This window comes from Nasonia vitripennis, chromosome 2, assembly GCF_009193385.2.
Source record: "Nasonia vitripennis strain AsymCx chromosome 2, Nvit_psr_1.1, whole genome shotgun sequence".
NCBI classification, from domain to species: domain Eukaryota; kingdom Metazoa; phylum Arthropoda; class Insecta; order Hymenoptera; family Pteromalidae; genus Nasonia; species Nasonia vitripennis.
In genome coordinates this window covers 17803131-17816839 of record NC_045758.1, presented here as the reverse complement: position 1 = coordinate 17816839, position 13709 = coordinate 17803131, and the positions used below count along the sequence as shown (strand labels likewise).

General features: G+C 49.2%; 1 protein-coding gene across 5 annotated transcripts in view; it reads right to left on the bottom strand.

Annotated features, from left to right (window-relative positions):
- Positions 1–933: 933 nt before the first annotated feature.
- LOC100118970 (epidermal growth factor receptor) overlaps positions 934–13709 on the bottom strand; it is a 147646-nt gene continuing 134870 nt past the window's right edge. For 3 of the 5 annotated variants that reach the window (XM_001602780.5, XM_008215821.4, XM_008215819.4), the window contains 8 exons: positions 7764–8099; positions 7295–7679; positions 6539–7215; positions 6331–6460; positions 5641–6253; positions 3874–5554; positions 3609–3788; positions 934–3517 (listed from right to left, as the gene is read on the bottom strand). In XM_001602780.5, the coding sequence (XP_001602830.2) occupies positions 3195–3517; positions 3609–3788; positions 3874–5554; positions 5641–6253; positions 6331–6460; positions 6539–7215; positions 7295–7679; positions 7764–8099 (4325 nt within the window). In that variant the 3' untranslated portion in view covers positions 934–3194. The remainder of the gene's footprint in view (positions 3518–3608; positions 3789–3873; positions 5555–5640; positions 6254–6330; positions 6461–6538; positions 7216–7294; positions 7680–7763; positions 8100–13709) is intronic. The other 2 variants (XM_032596659.1, XM_008215823.4) reach the window with 1 other exon arrangement.

The following is a 13709-nucleotide window of genomic DNA, read 5'->3' as shown; positions in this document are numbered from 1 at the left end:
TGGAATCCGCGCTTTGCTTCTCTGCAGATTAGTGATTATTCATCGTTTCGACGTATAATGCATTACAATAAAGATGATAAGAACGTTAAAAACGACAAGATATAGTCTCTTTCCCGAGTAGTGTCGTGTGATTTACATTGATGTCGCCTTTAATGCAATGTTTTGAATTCGATGTCTGCAATATGCTATCAGAATTTATTATTCGAAATCAGCGTTAAAAGTATACTCATATTGCTATTAAATAACATAAATTAGGCAAATTCACGAGGGGGGTTTAAGGAAGAATGAATTGGTGAAAGAAATGAGATGGCATTTTAAGAATGTCGATATATATATATATATATATATATATTTATAAAGATCTATAAAGTCTATGTCCACAACCGAATGACAAATGTATAAATTTCTTTATCTAGTCTTTCGCGACAATCTATCGGCGTTTATTATTTAGTTTTTACAATGTACAGATCGTTGCAAGCATCGGCTGCACTTCGTTTGATAACAAAAAAGCGATTGGAAGAAGGCCGTTGCTGATAATTTGAGACTTTCGTGGGCCGCAGACAAAATGTGAACTTTGTAATTTTTCTCACAATATACTCAGTGCTGATTTATCTAGCAAAGTGTAAAGTTCTGTATACATATACTATATTGCTATTTATATATATGTATGTGTATATATATATATATATATATATATATATATATATATATATATATATATATATTTGTTTTCGTATTTTACAAACACATAGTGTGAAATAAAAATAATAGTTGACTTAAAGTAATAGCAAATAATACATATAATATATAATGATTGTAATAATATTTGTGAAGTAATATAATATAATAATTAATAACGATTTGTATAATGTACACAATACATAAATTGAAAATGGATTTTTCGTGTCTGCTACCCTCAAAAAAAGATGCGAATTTATATTTGTTATGTTTTTATTGATAAATACGATGTACGAAAATACTTTTACAAAATTCAAAAAATCTCGAAATTTCGGATCACAAAATCTGCCGTTTGTGTGGTGATTCTTTTTATTTCTGGTTGTCTAATATGCCTTATCCAAAATTGGCTTAGAATAAGAAAATTTAATTGAATTTATTCAATTCAATTCTCCAAGGCTCTGTACAAAATGGCACTTCCTATTCTATAACCACTTTAAGGCCAAATACATTGCACGTGATACCGCAATATATCTTTCGTGCCCATAATTAACTAATCGATTCAAGTACTTTCGTTCTACGGTAGGTAAACGTTTCTTTAGCAGTTTAGTTATCTATTTACATTCCGTTTTCCGCAATAAAAGTGTGTAATAATCATTAATCATTTTTCACGAAAAACCACTTGAGCCCAATTTAATTGGTCCGCTAAGAATATAACGATGGCATACAAACCAAGCATACAATTACAAGATATTTTTTGTATTTTCTAGAAAACATAGAAAATATAACAGTCGAAATATAAAAATACAAAGAGAGCCATTAACTTAGCTTTGTTTTTAAGTAGAACGTGATTGCATTCAGAACTTGTGTAAAAATCTTGCTTAAATATTATAATTGACGAACACAAAAAACTTGAAAAAATTTGTTCACACCTTTAGTAATACAAAATACCTCTTAACACTCTACAACAATAGGCACTTTTGTATATAGTTTTGTTTCATATTCATACGCTGGAAGAACAGTCCGAGCTTCATTTAGAAAAGCCGAAGTAATAACATGGAAGGCACTTGTTAAAGCAAAGTTGTTTTGATATTGCAATTCAACAAATATATTTTTGAAAAAAAAAATCAAAAGCTTGAGCATATTTAATTATTTTTTGATTTTAATAAAATAACAAACAGTGCGCATGTCTTACGAAATACAAAAACAAAATAGCGCTCGTCAATTTGTGCATTGCAGTTATATTGCTAGTAGGTAAATAAAAAGTCAAGAAAAATCATGTTTGTGCAGTTTTAAGTGTTTTCGAAGGATAAAAATCTTTCTTATCACAGTCATCGGCGTTAACGAAACTGTCGATTGCTTTCGTTATACCGAGTATAAAAATTTATGTATATTAAAAAAATAGATCGAAATTTACGTGATCGATCGATGTATATGATAAAAAAATTAATTGCAATAAAAACATTTGTCATTCCATTTGCAGAGATAAATTTTCTTTGTTCTTCGATTCGATTCCTTATAAATCTTATGTAACTCGATTTATACTCTTTTAGTATTTATCATAAAGTAAACATACATACAAATAACTATGTATACGCGGTATTCTGTAAATTACAAGTGTAAGTTATACAACTATTTACAAGCCACATTGACAATGGCACATTAAGAATATATTTGCACTACAGTTTGTTTATCGCTCGCCCAGACGACATATCGACGCATATTTTATTCAGTATAGTCGAATCGATATAGTCGAGAATGGGAGCTTTTTTATTTATATATATTTATTTACGTCGCAATGGATTTCTTGATTCTCCATTCTTTCGCTCTTTCATTCAGTCCTTCATTGTACATTCGTGACATTAAGTTATGATCACAATCAAACACGGCACTCTTTTATTATTGTATCAGGAAATCTCTAAGTACTGAAAAGTGTTTTTGAAAGATAATAATTTGAAATTATTTGAAAATTGCCGAAAACATGCTTCGAGCAACCAGTAATTTCTGAAATTCTTGATTGCTTCGCACTGTACTTTCTCTTTCTATTGACTCTGGTCTTTAGTCAAAGATTTGCCGTTATCGCGAAAATTTTACCGTAATACTTCTAACGGATCCATAAGAGTACGGGTGGATCGGTATAAACGCAACACCACTTTCATGCAAATGTCACGATAACAAGTAAAAACGTGTATTTATATCTATGAAAAATCTTCAACCAAAGATCAAATTCAATCGCAATGTTTGATTAACGACTAATAACGCTTATTTCATTACGTATATGTTAACTTTTAGTCACCGGTCGTGCGGACCTCACGCTGTCGATGTATTTTAACGAGATCTAAAGTGTCTAAACCTTACATTTTCTGAACGCAGCTGAGTCTTGTAACTCCTTCGGCGTATGCTTATGCTCCGAACGTTTACACTGTCGTAGTAACACTTTGTCTATTTAAAGTTCGGGAAACCAATCGCTCAGCATCCAGCTTACGCCAGCCTCTTGTCGCGAGCACACTGGAGAAAAATCAGACCGTTGTCTCGTTCTTCCTCAGCGGCTTGAGTGGCTGCAGCTCACGCTCGAGCCGATCAAAGTCGTTGTAGTACTCGTGATCGGATTCCTCCTCGGAGCTGCGCTGCCGCAGCTGGGGGACGCCACCAAAGGCACCGTTCGCCAGCACCTTGTCCAAGGCGGTGGGCGACGTCGGAATGCCAAGAGTCTGCGGTGTCAAGGGCCCGTTATCCTGCGACATTATGTATTCCGGATTGTCGAGGGACGTCTTGCCTGGAATCGTCAGAAATTCCACGGGATACTGACGATAGCCGTTGTTCAGACGCTTCGGCATGGTTTCTGCAACAGAGAGAACGATGCGACGTTTAGATTTTCCGCTCTAATAAACGAGCTCAATAGAATGAGCGACCAGCGATCGGTGAAAGCTTACCTGCGGGATTGGTCTCGCCTATCAGATCCATGTACTGGCTTTTGGTGGCTGGCATTTGCGGGGATGGCATTAAGTAGTCGTCTTCGTCGATGAGAAGATCCAGTTTCATGCCGCCAACGTGTGCCTGCGGCTGGTGCACCGGAGCTTCGGGAACATATCCGTCATCTGTCACGTCACAATCTGGTAAATTAACCAGTTACATTGACAAGCTACTCTAAGCACAATAGGTGCGCGGCGTTATACAATAACTCTGTCGACTACTCACCTCTTACTGCGAACTTGAGCGGGTCCGAGCAGTACCTCGAGCTGCCGGATTCCGATCCGGCGACACCCGGGTGCTGCTGTCCGCAGTGTCCGTTGGGATGGGCGTAGTGCGACCTCTGCATCGAGCTGCTCGGGTCGTGACTGGTGCTGCTTCCGACAGCAGCGGGGTTGACGTTGTTGTTTCCGAGGCCGTTGGCGTGCATGAGCGCGGCGCCGTACCTGAGCAGCTCCCGGTCCCAATTTTGCTGGTTCTGAGGCGTGGGCGAGTCCGTGCTGAGCGAGGTGCCGTTGGGCCAGCAGGTCTTGACGGGCGTGCTGGGCGGCGAGGAGCCGGACGTGCTGTTGGACAGGAGGTTCGGCGGTAAGGGCGCGCGGCACTTGGGCTGCAGGTATTCGTCCGCCTCGACTAGCGCCTCCGGGCCGTCCATCGCCGAGGCCAGGTTGCGAATCATCTCCTTCTCGTCCTGGAGAGTGTACGAGGGCAGCCTCATGTACTTGTCGCCCTTGATGGCCAGGTACCGGCCGGGGTCCCTCGACATCTTGGCGAACTCCTCGGCGAGCTCCTTAAAGCTGGGCCTCGACTCGGCATCGAGCATCCAGCACTTGATCATGATCATGTAGACGTCTATCGTGCAGATCTGGGGCTGGGGCAGTCGCTCGCCCTTCTCCAGCAGCTCGGGCACGTTGCGCGCGGCGACGCTCTCGTAGGGCCGGCCGCCGTAGGTGAGCACCTCCCAGACCGTCACGCCGAACGCCCAGACGTCGGACTTGTGGGTGAAGATGCGGTGCTGGATGCACTCGAGAGCCAGCCACTTGATTGGCATCTTACCGCCAGCAGCCTTGTACTGCTCTTCGTTGATGTCGAGGAGCTTGGCGAGGCCGAAGTCGGTGATCTTGACGCAGTTGCCGGTCTGCACGAGGACGTTCCTGGCCGCGAGATCTCGGTGGACTAGCCTGCGCTCCTCGAGGTACGCCATGCCGCGGGCGATCTGCGTGCACCAGTTAAGCAGCGGCTTCGAGCCGATCTTGTCCTTGTTGTTTCTGACGAAGTCGAGCAGGCAGCCCAGTGGCATCAGCTGCGTCACCAGCATCATCTGCGAGGTCATGCAGACGGCCAGTAGCTGCAGCAGGTTCGGGTGCTCGACCGAGGCCATGATGTAGGCCTCGTCGAGGAACTCCTTCGAGGAGTTGGCGCCCGTATTCTCGTGCAGGACTTTGATGGCCACGGGAATCTTGACGTTCTCGCCCTCGGGCACCCAGACGCCCTTGTAGACGTTGCCGAAGGCACCGTAGCCCAGGATTCCTCCCTTACGCATCTCCTCCTCCTTGATGATCCTGAGTTTCGCGAGGTTAGGCTTGACGCCGGTCGGCCTCAACGGTTCGTTGTCGTCCAGTCCGGTGAGTGCCATAGTCATCTTCACGGTGTTCTCCTTGGCCTTGACCCGCAGCCGCCACTGGTACATGAGGAGACCGGCGAAAGAGATGAAGATGACAACGAAAATGCCAACGCCTCCCAGGATGGCTGGCTGCAGTTCCGGGTCGTACTGCAGGCCGAAGCCTACAGGTTCCTGCGAGCAGTAGAGCTCCGAGCTGTCGTCAGGCAATACCTTGTGAGGGTACTCGGGCGGGCAGGTCTCCGTGCAGTTGAAGCTCGTCGTGTTGTCGTTCGGATCACCGCCCTCCTGTGGAAGCGCAATCATCGGAGTTAGAAAAGAAATCGAGCAAGAGCAACAAGATAGCGGTCTTATAATACTAGTGCGATACTTACCACAAACAACTTAAGATTCTTGCACTTGTAGCACTGGTCGGGCCCGGCTCCGTAGCACTCTCGGCACTCGTGGTGACAGGGTATGCAGACCTGGGTCTCGGGCTCGACGAAGTGATCGGAGGGACACTTGTCGACGCAGTGCTCACCCCGTTTGTACTTGACGCACTGCTGGCAGTTCATCTCGTCGGCGCCGAAGCCCGTGCACTTCTGGCAGAGCGAGTGGCACTTCTTGCAGACGGCCTTGCCGGCCAAAGGTTTGAGGGGGCCCTTCTCCAGCGGACTTAGCCACTCGTAGTAGTAGCCATCGGGGCAGGGCTCTTTCTTCTGCAGACATCCCTCGGGCATCTCGCCGTGCATGATGGCCTTCTCGCAGCTGTGGCAGCCGTTGGGTCCGATGTTGTTCTCGGGACCCTCGCAGCCGCCCACGCAGTTTTCGTGGCAGTGGCGACACTGGCCGTTGTCGTCGTACTTGGACGTGGGACACTTCTTCACGCAGTACGGGCCGTCGCGGACGTTCCTGCAGCTGGTGCAGTCCTCGGGGTTCGGTCCGGTGCAGGTGCCGTTGCACTCCTCGTGACAGGCCTTGCACTTGCCGTTGTCGGCTTGGTAGATTCTGCGGGGGAGATTTTCGTGCTTTAGAGATGTAACTCGGTCGCGTAGAGTACGCATTTCGATGGGTAGGCAACTTACCCTGGCGCATTGCAATCCTTGACGCAGATGGTCCCGAGGATGAAGTTCTTGCAGGAGAGGCACTGATCGGGTCCGGGTCCCCAGCAGCCTTCCTTGGAGCACTGCTCGTCGCAGACGAGGTTCTCTTTGACTGGAATGGAAAAGAAAATTCAGAAATGGAAACACAAAAACTCAGAAATAAACGACAAACAAGAGCGGCGGTACTCACTGCATTGGGTCCCGTTCTTGTTGTTGGACAGTAGACTGTCGTGCTCGGGCGACTTCCTGATCTTGTCCCAGTTAATCGTGCCGGCGTAGCAGAGCTTCTTGTTCTCGAGAATGGCGACCGAGCCCGAGTTGATCGTCTTGAGCGAGTTGAGGTTCAGCGAGACCAGCGAGGTCTTGACGATGTAGAGACTGGCGAAGTACTCGGTGAGCGTCCTACCGCCGATGACCTCGAGGTTCCGGAAGTAGGAGAGGTTCTTGAAGTCCTTGTGGTCGGCCTGGATGTCAAGGTAGCCCGTGATCTCCTTGAGGGTGCTGAAAACTTCGAGCCTGTCCGGGTGCATGGGCGAGTAGTGCTTGCCCAAGGTGAAGTTGTCGTAGACGTGCTGGTAGCCCTTGAAGCTGTGGTCGAGGATGCTGATGGAGCCCTCGATTATCGTGCAGTCCTTGAAGCTGTCGATGTTGCCCGTGTTGACGTGGGGCACGCCCGGGCAGGTCTTGGGGCAGGGACCCTCGCAGGGCACGCACTCGCCCCGCACAGCCTTCTTCTTCGGCGGACAGGAGCGTACGCAGGCGCCGCTGTCCTTGAGCAGGTGCTCCGGGCACTTGCGCACGCACGTCGCGCCGTACGCGTACTTGCCGTTGGGGTTCGCCTCCCAGGAGTACGTGGTCGGGTTGTACCTGCGGGGACGGGCCAATTAGCGACAATCCAACAACGATGATTATAGATATGAAAGAAAAGAAACTAGGGGTCACTCACTTTTGCATGGGCGGACACTCCTGGGTGCAGACGCCGTCGTCGTAAAAGTTCTTACAGGCGAGGCAGTCGCTCTGCTTGGGCCCGGTGCAACCGCCCGCGCAGAACAGGTGGCAGCACTCGCGCGGGTTGGGCCCGAAGCAGCGGCCCTGCCAGCACTGGGGCGAGCACTTGGTCTTGGAGAAGCGCTGGCAGTTCTTGGGGCCGTCGCCCCAGCAGCCGTCCTCGCACTCCTTGTCGCAGGGCGGGCAGACGCGCTCGGGCGTCGAGAAGTTGTAGACGAAGCTGTAGTTCCGACCCTGCCCGGTTATGATCTCGTCCCACTTGATCGACTTGACGTGGCAGAGGTTGTAGTTGTCGAAGATGCCCACGCTGCCGTTGAGGATGTCTGTGAAACGAAACGAGGCGGTTGTAGTGAGCGAAGCTGTGCGAGCCGCTATGACTGCGGCTGCGTCTCGCCAACTCGACTTACCCCTGAGCGCCGGCATCTCGAGGTTAAACATCTGGCACATGGTGACGAAGAGCGCGTACTCGTTCGCGTCGATGTTGACCTTGAAGAGCGTCCGGCCGCGGATGATCTGCAGCCTCGGCAGGACCATCTTGGGCACGTCGACGTGGCTGATGAGGACGTAGCCGGTGACCTCGCGGATGTACTGCAGGAAGCTGAGGTCGAACTTCTCGTCCTGCAGCCAGGTGATCTCGAGGTTGCCGTCGACATACGTGCAGTTGGTGTACCGGTCGCGAAGGTTGCGGTAGTGGTGCTGCTTGTTCGACGGCACCGACATCCGCCCGTTCGTCCCGATGCAGACTGAAAGCAGAAGAAGCGAGGAACTTTAGATCGTGCACGTGCGTAAATTTCTCCATTATTTTGCAATATAAATGGCCCTCGTACTTCTCGCCGTGTACAGGAAAAGGCCCGGACGCAGAGAGCGGAAAAACGAGGAAAGGTATACAAGCTGTGAGAGGCGAGCGAGGTATAGAAAAGGACACGATAAAGCGAGATAAAGTAATGGAAACTCCGACCCACCCACATCGCGCACGCGCTCGCCTCTAGGTATTGTACACCTATACGCACACAGCCGCCACGGAGCTCTGGCAGGACTGGCTGCGTTTGTGTAAGTATTGTAAGTACGTATAGGTACGAGAGCCAAGTGGGCGAACTACTTCCATAACAGTGCGGCCCAGACGCGTCCTGCCGGCTTGTGCAACTGTGTCTGCGCGCGTAGAAGAGCGTTCGATGGACTTTTAGGGGACTCCTGTACAGCGTACACGCATATATGTATGCAGCGTGATCGATTCGAGGATCCACTTCTTCAATTTATATGTCTCTCTTCGAACCAGCGTAATTTGCTTTGGGTTTAGCGACCGGACATATTATACAATCCTCTCTCTCTCTCTCTCTCTCTCTCTCTCTCTCTCTCTATCTCTCTCTCTCTCTCTCTCTCTCTCTCTCTCTCTCTTTCTCTCTCTCGCTCTCTCTCCTCGCTTTGCAAGCGCAGTACTCACGAGCAGGCAACCGCGGCTGACCCTTTTGGCATATAACGAGAACAAGACTCTCGACGCTGATGCAGTTCCAGAGGGCCCATTAAGCAACTTGTCGCCAGGAGCGACTCCCTCCGTAAGTATTCCGAATTTTACGCCCGTGTACACTGAAAAAAAAACTAAGCCATTTTAACTGAAATCGCACCAGTAATCCGTCATTTTACGAAGACTCGCCAAAATTACCGTAGAATTCAGTAGTTTTAAAGAATCAGTTCGGTCGTTTTTGTTGGTGTCCCGCGTAAGCGACCAATTTTACGAGTCGCGACTCGCCAAAACTACCAATGGCACACCGTTTGTCTTACTGAACAGTCGTTACGGTGGTAGAACGGTTAAAACTAACGGACTTAACAGCAGAAATTACTGTGTTTTCTTTTCAGTGTATAAACCGACGGCAGGAAAGTCGAGCTTGTCAGGGCGTAAACGCACCAGGACTAATTGATAGCGCGATTCACGCAGGCTCTACTCCGAGTCGTTATCCGAAAGCCTCGACGCGATCCGTCATTCGCAATTTGTTGATCGAAAAAATGCATCGCGCGATATCGGTTCGCCGAAATACTCGATTTTTCATACCAGCACGCGCTCGCGCGTTTATCTCGCCGATCGATCGGCATGATCGCGGCGAGGAAAAAATCCGCGTGCGTGCACGTACTTATATCTGCAGCCGCGCGGCGGCGGAGATTCAAAGAGAAGCTCAAGAGAGAGGAGGGGGGCAAGTCGGGTCGGGGAAAACACGGCATGAAGGGATAGTTATTATGCCTAATTAAAGTACCTGTCGGAACTGTGTTTTTAGGCGCGTCGCTGCGTCGATGCGCATGACGTTTCGATATGCGTTTTTTCATCCAATCTGCCGATGCGAGCGCTCAACTTTTGACGAGCGAAAAACTCGGCCATCCGAGCGCGCCGATCGTTGCTAATTAAAATTGTGCAAATCATATACCTCGTGTATATGCGCGAGTTGCGCAATTATTTCATTACCAGCGTTTTTTCCCCGCCCGCGGTCTTATTAAGACTGTACGCGAAATGCCGACACGTACCATTGAGCCTCGCGCGCGGCGGCCTACGCCTTGAACGCGCGACAAACATGAGCAAACACGCTTCTGTATAAATCAGCGCTTTCGTTTTCCCGCTTCGAGAAATATGAGAATGATATTTCCAAACATCCGGTCTTAAATTTTCAGCGTTTATTACCGGCGAACGTTAAAGTTAATCGCGAGAAACGCGAGTCAGCCGCGCAAGTCGAGTTACACCCGCTTGGATGTGCGACGTCGTCGGCGACTGTGCGCCATTTTCGGTGGTAGGCGCCATTGGCGTCTCGTTATTCCAGGAGCCGCCGCGACTGTCGCTCCTTTTTCGTATACGTATGGAAGCATCGAGTGGTGATTCGCAATTCAAAGATAACTCGCGCGTCATCTTCGCCGCTGATCGTTCTACGCGATATCGAGCCCTCGAACCTCGCAATCGCCGACAATCAACACCCGGGAACATATTATACGCATCCATCAAACTCACACTATGTAGCTTATCCTTTCGAAAAAAAGAAGCCTCGTGCAGAAGGGAAAAAACGAGAGCGAGAGAACTCCCCAATTTCGCGGCGCGGACAGGGGCCCTCCGACCGTAATGCGGGCCGTAAATTTCGGGACCAGCTCAGCTCAAGAAAAAGAGAGGAAAGTGCAGGCACGCGCGAGATAGGGGCGCAATTTGCGCTGCCGCTGCTGCTGTCGAGCGTAATCGCACGTTTCGCGGCCGTGTTTTTCGCCAAGCCGCCGACGAGTCGAGATGCTGGCCAGGATTTTAACGAGAGCCGTATATTCTTCAGACGTCGTCGCGCGGAGGGCCACGCAAAAGAGAGAGATGAGTATGGAGTGCGCTTGAGACAAAGAAAATCCTCGTTCCGCGACGTGTACGCGCGTTGATTGATATAGATTTAACTCTGCACTTGCGCGCGGTGATTTTGAATTTGCAGAAACGAGAGGCTTCGAAAGAGCAGGAGAAATAAATAAGCTTGATCGTCGCCTAAAATCAGCTGCGACGACAGCCGCCGCTGGGCCACCTCGGATTTATTTTACGCGAGAACAACGCATCAATATAACAGCGCGCAGCAAAAAAGGCCGAAATGATTTACGCGCCATTTTTATCGACACGCGCGCAACGCAACGAGTCGTAAAAAAGAAACGAAAAACGAATTGCTGAGCCGACCTAAGCTTCGGCGAACTCTTTAACGGCCTCTAGATTTTTACGCGCGGCACTTTAGCCGGCTATTAGGGGCCCTCCCAAAGTAATACGCGAAAAATAACAGTACGCGGCGGCGCCATTTATTCGAGCTCGTAAACATCGATGCCTCGACTCTCTGCGATATAGAGTCCCTCTTCGTCCCTCGAGGCCTCGCGGGCGAAGTCTCGGGCCCGTAAACGCGCGAAATAACCGCTCGCTCCGCGGCACGAGGAAAAAATGAAGAGTATCGCGGAGGGTATTTTTCGTATACGCGAGAATATCGAGTGCACGCGCTCGCGAAAATTTATGCTCTCGCCTTGGTTAATTGCACGGTATTAACGGGACACGAGAGGATGTATACGCGCATGTGTGCGGGAAAAAAAAGATTCGCCGCGGCGATGATCGATGCGCGAGGTTGTGCATTATACGGAGTGTGCGTTTTAGGGCGCGTTTGGTCGGGAGAAATTGAATTTTTATTGAAATGCGCGCTGTGTAGTTTGAACGTAGATGTGAAAAATCGCGGTTTTTTGATGAATCAGAATCATTTATACTATGGCTTCGATCCGCGCTTGGAACTTCGAAAAGCGACGTCTTACGCAAATCACAACAATCTTCGGGGCCAGCTCTCAATCCCCTCCTCGCTCACTACGTATAATATTATACCTATAAGAGAGCGCTAATAAGGGCCCGAAGTTTCACTTTCCTTCCTTTTTTCTCTCGTCCCTCCTCCCTCTCGACCTTCCGCAGTGGGCTCCAAATGAGAGGCTTCGCGTCGTAAAGGCGCGAAATAACCACCGGCCAGCGCATCGTAGACTTCCTCTGTGCCGAGCAAGAAGAAGAAGAAGGAGGAGAAGAAAAAAACGGACACGAATCCGTGCGAAGGAAAGAGAAAGTTGTACACTTCCGAGCGGCAGAAACAATAATTCAGGGAAGGGCTCGGCAAAAAAGATAGCGCGCGGAGGAACAATGGATGTTGCATACGCGCAGGAGTGGAAGGTTAAAGGAGAGAAAAGGAGACGGAGGATTTGAATCACGGCGACAGTGATTTCCTAATAAAAGTCGCGCGAGTTGATACGCACTTCTCTGCGCGCGCTCCTCTTCGTCTTCTTCTTGAGTCTGTGTGCCTGTGTCTGTGTGCGTGTAAGGCGCACCGGGTTTAATGGTAATAAACGGCATAATAAAGCCATAAAGCCGCCGGAGATTCGCGGCGCAAGATCGCTTCTGTTTAGCTTGACCTCTCGCTCGTATTTCATCTCGGCTTATTCTTTTCGAGCGTTTTTCTCATAATAAACAAAACAAAATAGCGCTACGCGTCGATTTTTACGACGAGCGAACTCGCCGGGCTGAAATAGAAAAGCCTGATGTGCGAGAGAGGATTAAGAAGCGAGGAGGAAGCCCCGCCATAAGCCGTACACGCGAATTAATAGCCTCGCGCGGTTTACTGCCTTCGAGAGAGAGAGAGAGAGAGAGAGAGAGAGAGAGAGAGAGAGAGAGAGAGAGAGAGAGAGAGAGTCTCTATCTGCTCGCGGCGTCGCTCCAAGGCTTTATTTGGCCGAGAGCATCGACGCGCGAGACGTAAAAATTTTTACACTCCTCGGTGTGTGTGTAGCCGTAGGTGCGGTCGCTGCGGAGATTAGATATTTGAAGCTTTTCGCGTTCGGACCGACTGGCTGTAATTATCGACGGCGGCGACGGAGTTATTGCCCTATCAGTGCTCCGAGGTAAATTAGAGTGAAAGCGCGCGTGCCGAGCTCGCGATTAGTTTATATTTGTGTTCGAGGGCCCAGTTGTATAGCGGTGGAGTCGGTGTATAAACAATTTCAAGCTGTAATTTACGGCTTCGAATTCAGTTCGAGACGCATAAATCCAGTTCAAAACATTCGCCATAAGCATCCACAGCCGCATTGAGTTTCCTATACAGAGTCTACGCAGTGCGATAATAGCCGGGCATGTCAGCGCCGATGGTCGGTTAAATCGGGTAAATTGCTCATTCAGTTCTCACACAGCGACGTCGTGATGGGTCCAGAGTACTCGGGTGCCGTACAATAGGTGCGTACACACACCATTCGTACACACTCTTGATTTCAACGAGACGAGCGCGCGCGGCCGATAATTCGGCGCGACGCCTGGAAATAATAACAGCGCGCTCGCGAATCGAAGCTGTAGTTTACACGCAAGCGCGCGGGAAGAACGAGTATAGGCACGCGGAGAGAAAGAGAGAAAAGGTGGACTGTACAAGGAACAAATGACGGCACGTGGAATGCGCTTTGTTCCTTCGCTGTTACACGGCTCCGGGCGGCACAGCAGCAGCTCGTCGTTCTGCAATTGCTTTTTTCAGCTGCGCGCGCGCGCGCGCGCGCGCGTCCTAGGCGTCCTTTTCTCGCTCGCAGCGATTCCACCTTTGGCCGCGGTCTCGCGCGGTGTATACCTGCAGATAAATGCTCCTCTTTCTCTCCCGTCTATCAGTTTGCACCTCTCGCTTGCTTTGCTCTATTTCGCAGCCGCGACGCGCATTTTGCGATTCCCCGGCACTGAGGAGAAATTCTCTCTGCCTATTTTTCCTTCAAACCACTCAAGCGCATGGCTCGAGTGTTTCAATTTCGAGAAGAAAACTTCTGGGACGCGGTTTCGAGAACGCCCTCAAAGGCCACGAAAACTGATTTAA